General features: G+C 31.8%; 1 protein-coding gene across 4 annotated transcripts in view; it reads right to left on the reverse strand.

Annotated features, from left to right (window-relative positions):
• Positions 1–11,330: 11,330 nt before the first annotated feature.
• Positions 11,331–13,431, reverse strand: part of spg (dedicator of cytokinesis spg) — a 228,643-nt gene continuing 226,542 nt past the window's right edge. For all 4 annotated transcript variants that reach the window (XM_075295031.1, XM_075294988.1, XM_075294945.1 and 1 more), the window contains one exon: positions 11,331–13,415. In XM_075295031.1, the coding sequence (XP_075151146.1) occupies positions 11,331–13,415 (2,085 nt within the window). The remainder of the gene's footprint in view (positions 13,416–13,431) is intronic.

The raw sequence follows: 13,431 nt of genomic DNA on the forward strand, positions 1-13,431 counted from the left end.
AGGCTATTTAGTCTACTGCGTGAACTTCTCTCTTATTCACACTTATATGAAGACACCATGGTGCAATGGTTATAGCCAGAGAATGAAGCCGCCGAGTCGCGCCGCCGATTTCAGTCGCCGTCGACCATTTTTTGCCAGTCGACGCCGCCGCCGAATATGTCGACTCATCTCGACTTAAATTTAGCCGCCAAGTAATCAAAAATATCGATTTAAATCAGAAAATTTTTTATTAAATTGTCGTATTTTTTCCAAAATTTTGAACACAGCCAATCATATTTAATCTGCTATAATAATTTAGCAAAAATTTAGCTCAGAAAATTTGAACGAAAAGTAAATTTGTTTGTAAGATAAGTTGTACAACTAATCCCATTACCATTCGATTAACTTCAAATTGATTTTATAATGGATAATTGTCCGCCGCCGAGTGAACAAATTTATATCGGCTCAGCCGTCAAGCCGCCGGAGGCAAAAATTTAGTGTCCGCCGCCGCCGACAAAAATGGGTCGGCTTCATTCTCTGGTTATAGCATGTCCGTCTTGCATGCAAAGCAGCATGGATTCAACTCAAGTTACGACAAAAGATCAGCGGTGGTTTATCCGCACTGAGTAATTCTGGTGAAATTTCTGAGTGTTTAAAGCTTCTCTATGTTAGGTTAGGTGGCAGCCCGATGTATCAGACTCACTTAGACTATTCAGTCCATTGTGATACCACATTGGTGAACTTCTCTCTTATCACTGAGTGCTGCCCGATTCCATGTTAAGCTCAATGACAAGGGACCTCCTTTTTATAGCCGAGTCCGAACGGCGTTCCACATTGCAGTGAAACCACTTAGAGAAGCTTTGAAACCCTCTGGAATGTCACCAGCATTACTGAGGTGGGATAATCCACCACTGAAAAACTTTTTGGTGTTCGGTCGAAGAAGGAATCGAACCCACGACCTTGTGTATGCAAGACGGGCATGCTAACCACGGTGGCTCCCGAAAAAAGCTTCTCTATGTGGTTCACCAAAATGTGGAAGTAGTTTTTGTCAAAATTTTATTTCTATAGAACATTTTGTTAAAATTTTATTTCTATGGAAAATTTTGTCAAAATTTTATTTCTATAGAAAAATTTTATTTCTATAGAAAAATTTTATTTCTATAGAAAAATTTGTCAAAATTTTATTTCTCTAGAAAAATTTCTCAAAATTTTTTTCTTTAGAAAATTTTGTCAAACATTGCTTTGTATAGAATATTTTGTCAAAATTTTATTTCTCTAGAAAAATTTGTCAAATTTTATTTCTTTAAAAAAGTTTTTCAAAATTTTATTTCTATAGAAAATTTTTTCAAAATGTTATTTCTATAGAAAATTTTGTCAAAATTTTATTTCTATAGAAAATTTTGTCAAAATTTTATTTCTATAGAAAATTTTGTCAAAATTTTATTTCTATAGAAAATTTTGTCAACATTTTATTTCTATAGAAAATTTTGTCAAAAACAGAGTGTGAAACTTTGCATACCAGAATAAATCCTTGAAAACGGTTTTGACGAAGTCAACCGAAATATAGGAAATAACACTTAAATAAAAACATCAATCCTATGTTTTTTAATCGACATATAGCCGAAACTATGATAAGTATTGCTTAAAAATTTTATTTCTGTAGAAAATTTTGTCAAAATTTTATTTCTATAGAAAATTTTGTCAAAATTTTAATTCTATAGAAAATTTTGTCGAAATTTTATTTCTATAGAAAATTTTGTCAAAATTTTAATTCTATAGAAAATTTTGTCGAAATTTTATTTCTATAGAAAATTTTGTCAGAATTTTATTTCTATAGAAAATTTTATTTCTATAGAAAAATTTTATTTCTATAGAAAAATTTTTCAAAATTTTATTTCTCTAGAAAAATTTCTCAAAATTTTTTTCTTTAGAAAATTTTGTCAAGCATTGCTTTGTATAGAAAATTTTGTCAAACATTGCTTTGTATAGAAAATTTTGTCAACATTTTATTTCTCTAGAAAAATTTGGCAAAATTTTATTTCTTTAGAAAATTTTTTCAAAATTTTATTTCTATAGAAAATTTTGTCAAAATTTTATTTCTAAAGAAAATTTTGTCAAAATTTTATTTCTATAGAAAATTTTGTCAAAAACAGAGTGTGAAGCTGTGCACACCAGAATAAATCCTTGAAAACGGTTTTGACGAAGTCAACCGAAATATTGGAAATAAAACTTAAATAAAAACATCAATCAATATTGCTTAAAAATTTTATTTCTGTAGAAAATTTTGTCAAAATTTTATTTCTATAGAAAATTTTGTCAAAAGTTTATTTCTCTAGAAAAATTGTTCAAAATTTTATTTCTATAGAAAATTTTGTCACAATTTTATTTCTCTAGAAATATTTGTCAACATTTTATTTCTTCAGAAAATGTTGTCAAATTTTTAATTCTATAGAACATTTTGTCAAAATTTTGTTTCTATGGAAAATTTTGTCAAAATTTTATTTATAGAAAATTTTGTCAACATTTTTTTTATAGAAAATTTTGTCCCAATTTCTTTTTTGTAGAAAAATTTGTCAAAATTTCATTAAAAACAATTAAAATTTTTGGTAAAATTCTACCAACTATGACAACCGTGTATACTTGCCTTTTTTGTTCCTTCATACTATACACTATACGAAATAAAAACAATAACTTCTTTCTTCTGAAATAAAAAACGTTGGCCAGAGACTGATAGAAATTTACCAATAAAAGAAAATTGTGTTTCCAAAGAAGGTATTGTTCTTTTGTGAGTGCTCAATGAAACATTACATATATATATATATTTTTTGGTAATCATTATTATTTTTATTGCAATTAAATTTAAAAACTATGATATTTTGAATTGTATTATGATGAATTTTAACATTCGTCTTCACATATTTCATATTATTTTAATAATATAAATTTTTTGTTGTTATATATGTTTGTTGTTTATTTTGGCTGACTAGTGTATATCTATATTATATGTATGTATGTATGTATGTTTATTTTTAATGGAAAAGACAAATGAACTTATTTTCCAAAAATTTTCACTCTTATACAATTGAAAATTTTTAAAATTTAACAAAATTACATATTTAAACAATACGATATGCTCTATATATTGAATATAAAATAAGTTAATATACAAATTCGAAAGTAACATAAACAGTGGATTATAGTTAACGTAAAAACTAAAACAGAGTAAATAAACAAAAATATCAATCGTTTCGATGATCAGTATTGGAAAATCATTTACCGATAGTTTTTATTGCATAGATTTGTGCGTTGTTTGAGTAAGAATATCTAATTGTGTCTTTATGTATGTTAGCACGTTTTTGTTTATATATGTTTTCTTGTCTCACATTATTATTAATTTAATATCAAATTCGAATCAATTCATTGAATTTAAATTTTATGTTTTTTTTTTGGCTTTATAAAATCTTATAAACAGTATTACAGTATTTTTCATTCGATTAAATATGTACGTACGCATGTATTTTAATTGGGATTTCGTTAAAGTAATGCCTGCATTGCACAAAGTATTTCAATTTGGTTTCTTTTTATTTTTTGTTAAAAATCTATTAATTAAATACTATGTATATTTGTAAATTTAATTTTATATATATATATTTTTTTTTTGTATCCATTTCTCATATGTTTATAAAAAACAGTGGTGTTTAAATATTCTTTTACGAAACATTTTGATTCAATACATTTTTAATATATGTTTGAGTTGTTACAACTTTTAGTTATTAGCTTAGGTTAGCTTTATTTTTAGCAATTTTTTCATGACTGTTAATTTTAGGAATACAGCTTTTGATTAACTTCTTTATATATATATATATATATATATATATATATATATATATATATATATATATATATATATATATATATATATATATATATATATATATATATATATATATATATATATATATATATATATATATATATATATATATCAACATGGAAATTCAATTATGAAGATAGTGTCAGTAGGTCAACAGATCAATGCAGCTGCATGGTTTTATCGTCGTTTGAAGTATATTAACTATATTGAATTTTTGGCAGCTAAGTTTGATGAATCAGCAAACATTTTTGAGTTGAAATAGCTGTGCAGAATTTGCTGTGAATTTCAGCAAAAGAAAGAAACGGTGAAAATACATTCAAATTTCAAAAACACCCGAACGTTGTTCGTCCATATTATTAAAATGTTAAAATGAATATTAAGGAAATGATATTATTAAGTTATTGAACAGAAAATACCAGATACCAATCTTCACAAGCCTAACCAGACATATGTTTCATTGCTGCCCAAAGCAAATTTCCATAGTCTTTAGTGTAGATCTGGTGGGGTGAGATGATTTAATATGGGTCTTAAATTACATACGAGAATTATTCCTCTCGTCCATATTAGATTTCCATATTCTTTAGTGTAGATCTGGTGGGGTGAGATGATTTAATATGGGTCTTAAATTACATACGAGAATTATTCCTCTCGTCCATATTAGATTAGGTTAGGTTATGTGGCAGCACGATGTATCAGGCTCACTTAGACTATTCAGTGATACCACAGTGGTGAACTTCTCGCTTATTACTGAGTGCTGGCCGATTCCATGTTAAGCTCAATGACAAGGGACCTCCTTTTTATAGCCGAGTCCGAACGGCGTTCCACATTCCAGTGAAACCACTTAGAGAAGCTTTGAAACCCTCAGAAATGTCACCAGCATTACTGAGGTGGGATAATCCACCGCTGAAAAACTTTTTGGTGTTCGGTCATAGCAGGAATCGAACCCACGACCTTGTGTATGCAAGGCGGGCATACTAACCATTGCACACTTAAAGAATTTTGTTAGCAGACATAGCAGAAAAGTCTGCTAAAACAGTAAAAATTGTACTGGAAAAGGGAAAGCAGCGATTGTTTGCTTATACAGCTAGTTTTTTTAACTCGATTACACTGAAACATGTTATATAGTATTTTAACTGAAACAAATGAAAAAAAGAAACTATATTGATCACAGTAAGCCATAATGGCGAACAAAATGTTTGCTGATAGCATTTAGGAGCTTTTGAGGACATTATGCAAAATCTTCATAGTAATTCGAAAAATAGGCCTTTTAATGGCCCTGAATGCTTAAATAAATTGCAAAAAAAATATATATTTAGTTCTTAAATATGCTTTGGGTAACATTTTAACATTCGCTACACCCTGAAGCAGCGTTACCGTTGGGAATTTTCAAAAAGTGGCAAACGTCGAAATAAGTGGCACAACTATTTTTGAAAAGTGGCGCAAAAAGTGGCACATTCTTTTTATTAACTTATACAAAAAAAAACTTAAAAAATAAATACTGCTATGAGGCCAAGGCAAAATATATTTTGCGAATTCATACAAATTGGGGAACAAATCCTATTTAAAATTATTTTTTAAGCGTTTATAAAATAATCAGGCCTTTCAATTATATCTTTAAATTTATTTACGATATAAAACTAATTTTTATCATCATTGGTTTTTAAGTAATGCGGATCTAAGAATCCCATTTTCTTCATTTTTTTTTGTCATTTATGTCAATTCATGGTAAAATTTGTCCACAATTTTCGGGTTGTGATTTGGTTTTGTGACCTATCTATATTTTCTTAATGTTTTTAATATACGAAGAATTTTTATAGTCGATATCTTCTAAATCAGGTTTTTACAAACTTTTTTACAAAATTTGTGTATATTTGTAATAGAATATTTTTGTTAAATATACAATTTAAGGTAAGTACTATGTTCGATTTTCGAGTTGAAATTTTCGCGTTTACTTTACTACAAACAGTTCAATATAAAGCACATAAATTAACTGAATTGATGCCCAGTTTCTTGTTCCTCTTGATTTCGGCATGACTTTACGAGAATATGTTTGTTATCATTTATAGGTTTGATTATTTCAGGAAAAGTAATCGCGAAAATAAATTGATTTTCAATTCGAAAACCGAACATAGTACTCACTTTTAGGAGGATTCGCTTTGAAATGTTTTGTTAACGGTATTCACACTTTTGATAATATAAACTAAAAATTTTAGATAAATCTCTTTGTTATTTGAAAGTGAATTTTGGATCTTTATACTTTCTCTAATTTCTTACAACATTTTTCATCCAATTTTTCTCTAATGAGGTAATGCTTCAATACTGTCCACTGTTCCAGCATTCAGTTTGAGGAATATCGTCTGTCGAATTGGAACAATCTGTCTCAAAGAGAGATTGCAATTTTTTCTAACTGAGTCCTTATGGGATCCATCATCAATTATTTCCTGCGGTCGCAATACAAACCTTAAATATTTTCATATTTATCCTGATATTTAATGCCACAATAAATTTGGCATATTCAAATTACGGTTTACTAAATAAGTTGAATCATAACTGTTCACGTAATAAGAATTAATGAGTGAAAGCTGTTTATTGTTGGTGCACAATATTCAATTTTCTTAATAACACATCTCTTTGTGGTGATAACTACCCATAAAAGTTAAACTTTTGAAAAAGTGGCACAAATTATTGGAAAAGTGGCACAAAATCGTAAAAAGTATCACTTTTAGTGGGACAAACAAAAAGTGGCGCAAAAGTGGCACCGCCCAAAAAATGGGAAATTTGCCACTAAAGTGACACAACGGTAACGCTACCCTGAAGTACAAAACCAATAGACAGGGACTGCTGTTTATTGCAGACTATTTTCGATGGGTGTACTAATGAAGTTTACTTTCTGATCAAAGCGGTTGAACTTGCACATTCAAAAAGAAATGGAAATTGTTGCATTATTGAACCTTAAAAAGCTTGAAAAACATTTTCCTAACGTTATGTTTGGATTTAGTTAAAATGAACCCCATGTATAGAAAATAATTATTTCCGAATAAAAGTATCAATTATACTTGAAGACATGTTTTAATATTATTAAAATATTTATTTTAGTTAAAAAATGTAAACATGTTCAATCATTTCATTAACTGACTTTTTGGGTCAATTTGATTAAATAGTTAATTGTTATCAGTTATAATTTATTACGCTTTTGATTTTAATCAACTTTTTTAATTGGAAATATTTTTTTGATATTTTTTTCTGTTTTGGTATCGACATTATATTAAATTTTATTTTTATCTATTAGAATTTGTTTGATCTAAAAACACTACCTCCCATTGTTGTGCCATGAATACATATGTATATATTTCTCATATTTTATTATGCTCGCTTGTTTAAAAAAACTTTGATTCTTTTCTTTTTTTTTGTAAAAAATTCAATTCAATAATTTAAGGTTTTTTTATTTTTCATAGTTACTACAATTCTCTAACAATTCCGAAAAAATGTCTTTCGTTTGTTTTATATTCGTTTAGTATGGTTTTTATTTCCAAGAAAATGTTTACTTATTTTCTAGTTTGAAGACTATGTTGTTTTATAATTGCCATTATAGTCAAATTACGTTGGTTAGTTAATAAGTATGTAGTAGGTATATCTGTAAACATATGAGAACACTAAATAACTGGATATAGAAACAAATTCCATTGTAATATCTTTTGTCAAAGGTAGCGATTGGAAGATATTGTAAAACTCTGTGAAAAAAACGAATTTTCTTCTATGGCTTGATTATGGCGAAAATCCAAATTTACCTATTGAGTGGATTTTTTGAATAGATTTATTTCTCAGTAGACTGACACTGAAAAACCCGAGTTTTCTTCTATGGCTTGATTATAGGGAACATCCAAGATTTTTATGTATATTAGGAATATACTTTTTTTTCAAGTAATTTACCTATTGAGTGGATCTTTGGAATAGATTTATTTCTCAGTAGGTGGACAACATCGATCGCGTGCTAACCATTCCTAAACACTATATAATAAGAAGTGGCATCTCTGAAATACATGATTACAAGTTTTTGATTAAATTATTCTCCAAAAATTATACCAGAAACATTCCTGACATATGACAATATACAAAATTTTTGATACTTCTGGTGCTACCGGAACATTTTATTGGTGTTTACAAATTAGTAGTGTTTACTTTAATCGTGATTTCAAATAGAAGTTCGAGTTAACTGTTCAATTTCATGTAATCGAGGCTCGAATTGTCTGAAAATCGATGTTGTCCACACAGAAAAAAAACATTCACGAAATTTTTTTCAATTAAAGTCTTAATTGAGTTTTAAAAAATATTCAATTAAAAATTTAATTTATTCAACAAATTTCTTTAATTGAAACAAAAATCAATCACAAAAATTAATGGTATCAATTAATTTTTTTATTGGATCAATTAATTTTTTATTTGGATTTCAATTAATTTTTTAATTGATACTCCATTTCTATGATTGAAGACATTTCAATTAAAAAATTAATTGGATCAATTAATTTCGCGATTGAATCAGAAAAAAATGTGTGTGCACATTCCACTGTTATAATGGACTATATAGCCCTAGCACTAGCCGATTTTAAAAGAAAAAAGAGTACGAGAGTTTATGTAAGAATATCTTCCACGTAAATCTTCAATACTGCTAACCATTGCTATGGCTTATAAAAGGTATACGTCAGACGAGTCAAGAATAACTCAGTTTAATAAGAATCACGCTTTATCCAAGCAGCTTTCAACGAAAGAGCTTAAAGGTCATCATTGAACTGAAAGTTGAATATAATGAAGATATCAGCAGACAAAGGGTTAAGAATCTCGAGTTCTCTTTTTATCCTTTGATTACCGGTGAGGCAATCCCACCGATAACACATTATATTCATAGGCGTAGCTGGAGAACTACTCCAGAAAAATTTAGCCTAATCCACGCCCTCACCTCTCTACTGACTATTCCATAGGGGGGATATTGTGATGTCAATCTACCCGATTTTGAGAGAGTGTTGAAAGAGAATCCTTAAATTCGGTTAATCATCTTTTGATATTGACCAACATTGACTAACAACTTTTGATGTTGGTTGTAATTGATGAATTTTAAAACCCATAGAACAGCAATACTAATTTTTTGTTTTAGTAAAAACTGTAAAACTATTTTGATTTTGAAAATGTATGTTTTATATATTTTATTTTATTAAAAAAACAAGGAAATACGACTGAAAGTTTGGTTAGGCCGAATCTTATGTACCCTCCACCATGGATTGTGTACAAAGTGCTACAAAAGACTGTCATCTACAATCGAATTACTTGGGTTTCTAGAGGCTATATAATAACATCTTTTACAGAATTCCAATCCAATTTACTCTTCCAAGATGTTTCGAAGGTTAAATTTGAGGATCGATTTATATGGGGGCTACATATAATTATGGACCGATATGGACCAATTTATGGAGGCTATACCTACAAATGGTCCGATATGGCCCATTTGCAATACCATCCAACCTAAATCCAGAAAAACTACTTGTGCCAAGTTTAAAGTGGATATCTTTTTTCGTTTGGAAGTTAGCGTGATTTTAACAGACGGACTGACACCGCTGGATCGACTTAGTATTTCACCACGGCCCAGAATATATATACTCTATGGGGTCTGAGACTAATATTTCGATGTGTTACAAACGGAATGACAAAGTTAATAGCCTATAGTGGAGGCTATACAAATTGAAGGTTTCAAATTTCGTCTTTTTGTTTGCGTCCTTACAACACTGTTTTTCAAATGATTAGTCGTTTGTGGCCTTCGTAAAAATTCGATGAGAATTCGAATAAAATAATTATTTTATTATTAATCACATTAAATTTGATCCACCCCTACAGGTCTTTTGAGCAATCGTGCATATTAATCCATAAGATATTTTGTCAATTAGTGAAGAGTTTATGATAAGTTGTTCACCATTAAACATATATTTTGGATACAATATAAAATCGTTTAGGGATTTTTAAAGATCATAGAAAGTCGATTATCAAAGGCGATCATCGATTTTCGAATATTTTTTCAAAAGTCGGCTTTTATACCTTTATATGGATACGCTCTCTCCCCATAATAATGAGATTGTTTTTGATGTTCTATTATTTTACGTTACCAGTTCAATATAATGTACATCTTTTTAAATTAAATAAAATAGTTTCGGTTTTATTTGATTTATAACTTCATATTGTTCCACCAATGCAGTTTTTCTGGAGAATCATAAAAGGATAGATGGGATTTGTTCTTAACCTTGTGAACCAGCACAAAATACAAAAACAAGAGTATTAAAAAATTACATATCCATGAAACTTTAGCATTTCCTCGCCATAGGTTATCGCCTCGTAGGTTATCTTTGTTCGTACAATTAAAGACATTCTGAAAATAAATTGACCTTTGATTAACCAAAGCATTTGTATTCCGCTTGTCTTTTCCCACTCATATCTATTCTCATTTGGAAGCATGTCATCGTTGACCATAGGTGAAATCCGTTTGAGCATGAACGTGTGAATGACGATGGCGGCAATTGTGTGAATGAGGACTAAATGCTGTAGTTGTGGTATTTGTTGTAAGAGATTCTTGGGACTCCTGAGAGAAATATTCATGAGTTAGTATTTCCGGTGGCTCCGATTGGTATTGTAATAGTTGTGGTACCGCATACTCATTCTGTGAATCGTCATGCCGGCGTTGGCAATGGCGTGTTGTATGATGGCCATGATGATGGTGATGATGGTATTTGCCTTGAGCCAATGATATTGATGATGTCTGACGTTCCAGCTTTTTGGGCACCTCTGTTGCTAAGGCCTCATCCAAGGAATACCCAGTATTGTAATTGTTTGAAGTATTAAGGCTTAAAAGCGATGTTGACGTTGTGCTTGTTATTAAGTTATTTGTATTTTTATCTACCTTAAAGGTAAGGCCACATGAGCAATGTTCAATATTCGAATTGAGATTGTAGTTTTTGGGCAAATCAAACATGGAACTGGTTACAGTGGAATCCATTGAGGTTGGCAGCGATGATGGTAGTGTGTGTGATAATTGCTTAGAGAAAAAATGTTGGTCTTGATGATGTTGTTGTTGTTGTGGTGGATTATGAGAATGACGATGCGAATGAGAATGGGAATGTGAATGAGCCAGTGCATGACGATGCTGTGGCTGTATCTCTTGTGAGGATGATTTCGTTTGTGTTATCTTTGCCCCCTTATTAAGCGGTTGGGGTGACACATAATGATGATTATTTGAAGTTGTCACCAATGAATTGTTGGTGCTAGTATTTATGGTCAATGATGTCAATGACTGGGAGGCATGTACCACGGCCTGTTCCGTAAACATAGTACGTGTGGGTGGCGGTGATGTACTGTTGGGAGTCGATGATGTCTCTGTCGTATTGAAATCAATGCTAGATGTTGATATTGGTGATTGATGATGGCAGCGACATATTGTAACTCAAAAAGTGTTGCCAACTTCAGGATGAGATTCGTCAATGGCATTTTTGTTGGTCACAGGTGTTGTAGTTGTGTTGTTCGTATTGGAGGCCGTGGTTGTGCTTTTTGGTGATACATAACCATCATTATTGTGTCCATTTTGCGTACTATGATTGTGATGAGAAGAGGGTGGAGGAGGAGGAGGATGATGATGATGGTGGTGTGCTTGTGATTGTTGTATGTGAGTTGCTGTATTATGATGGTGACTCAATGAGTTGGAATGATTAAGAGTATTGCTTTGCGATGAGGGACCTTCGACTGAGGTCGACGATGATGATTCATGCATCAGGGTATTCCCTATAATGTTCAAAGATTTTGGTGGTATGGGTGGGGCTGGCATAGGCAAATCCTCCACATCAAATGAACTTGCAGAGTTCTCCCTTTGATTAGCACTCAAGCCATTGCTATGGGATGCTGACATAAATTGCCCATTCTCCATGCTACCACTTGAAGACAAACGACAATGATCGCGATGATGCACCGTACTCATTGAATTTGTCGATGATTCCTCACTCAAATTATTCAAATGATTCAATTCATGGGCACTGGCAGTTGATATGCCAGAATCACGATAATCATTGGAAGCATAAGCAAGACTCAAATGATGGCTATCCGCCGCCGAGGCATGACAATTGAGAGAATGAGTTAACGATGGAGGTCCTTGTTGTTGATCTGCTTCGGGATCATCGAAACTGATATCGACTACATATTTTGGATTATGCTGATGTGAAGTGGAATGTGGTCGCCTTGGCATACTTGAGACAGGCGATTCACAAGGGAAATCATTAAAAACCATTGGATTTGAAGCCCTCTTGTCAGGAGTTATACCCCTTGGTGGTAAAGGAGGGGCTCCCGGAGATCCTGGTATTGTCTGATTGCGTTTGGGTGGCACCTCAGGGCCATCCAATGATAGTGTGTTGGAAAAGTTTTGTGATCTCGGTCGATTGGGTATGGGGGGAGGGCATGTGTCTGGGTTATCTTTAAGGCTATCGCTCGCACTTATATTTAAATTCTCTTTGCTTAATGTTTGATAGGAGTTATTTGCAAATCGATTCATTCCGCCTGCAGCTGCTGTTTCCACGGGCCGCAATGTTTCCCCTGGCCTTGTGTAGATCTCATCGTGCTCATAATAGTTGTTAGCCGAAATAATAGAATTTGGCCCACTGTTATTAATTCCTAAACTAACCGATCGTTTTTCGGTAGGCAAAGGTGGCAAAGGAGTATTCACAATACTCTCTGACGCCTGTCGCTTTAAACGCCCCAAACCAGAAAGACTTTGTTTTAGTTGGGAAAATCTTTCGAGCAAACGGTTATGCAGTGGTTGTACCCCGGGTGGAGCCAATTGACCATGAAGCTCTAAAGCCTGATCTAAAATTTGAATTTTTTCCAAAATTAAAGATTTCAACTTTTGCACATTGGCATGTTGGCCTTGACCCTGGGGCGATTTTAAAAATTGCTCTGTGAAAAAGGCTTCTTGATATTTACTTATACCGCCCATGACATTGGCATCGATAACACCCTGTAGACGCATAGAGAATGGATTAATGTTACGTTTGGGATCCTGACGATATTGTTGTATCAAATCCCATATATCTTTGCCCACATTATGCATAGTCTCACAGGCAAATTCAACTGGTGTCAATTCCTGGACAGATTTGTGTTTAACCTCAAACCAACGTAAAATTCCCGGCAGTGGACAGGCAATGTCCAACGTTGTACGTTCTATCCACAAACTCTTAAATTCGTTATCTTTGTCGACGGGTCCCTTGTGAATGGGACGATCCGATATAAAACGACTCACATCGTTGACTTCATAAAATCGGGCTATTTTTTCCGGTACCGTAACCATTGCTGTTTTCAAAGCTTGAGCATCGGCCACAGGTCTCACATTACTAATTTGTATATATTGTTCCGAGGCACCCAATATCGAATTATCTGGTGGGCTATTTGTGTTCAATGTCTGTGCTGCAGGAAATTCCGTTTGTAAGCGTTGAGTGAAAGCACTAATACGTTCATATTCCAGGCCACGATAGACGAATTGTTTATTCTGCAAAGTATGTAGT

The sequence above is a fragment of the Haematobia irritans genome, chromosome 1 (assembly GCF_050003625.1).
Source record: "Haematobia irritans isolate KBUSLIRL chromosome 1, ASM5000362v1, whole genome shotgun sequence".
Lineage (NCBI taxonomy): Eukaryota > Metazoa > Arthropoda > Insecta > Diptera > Muscidae > Haematobia > Haematobia irritans.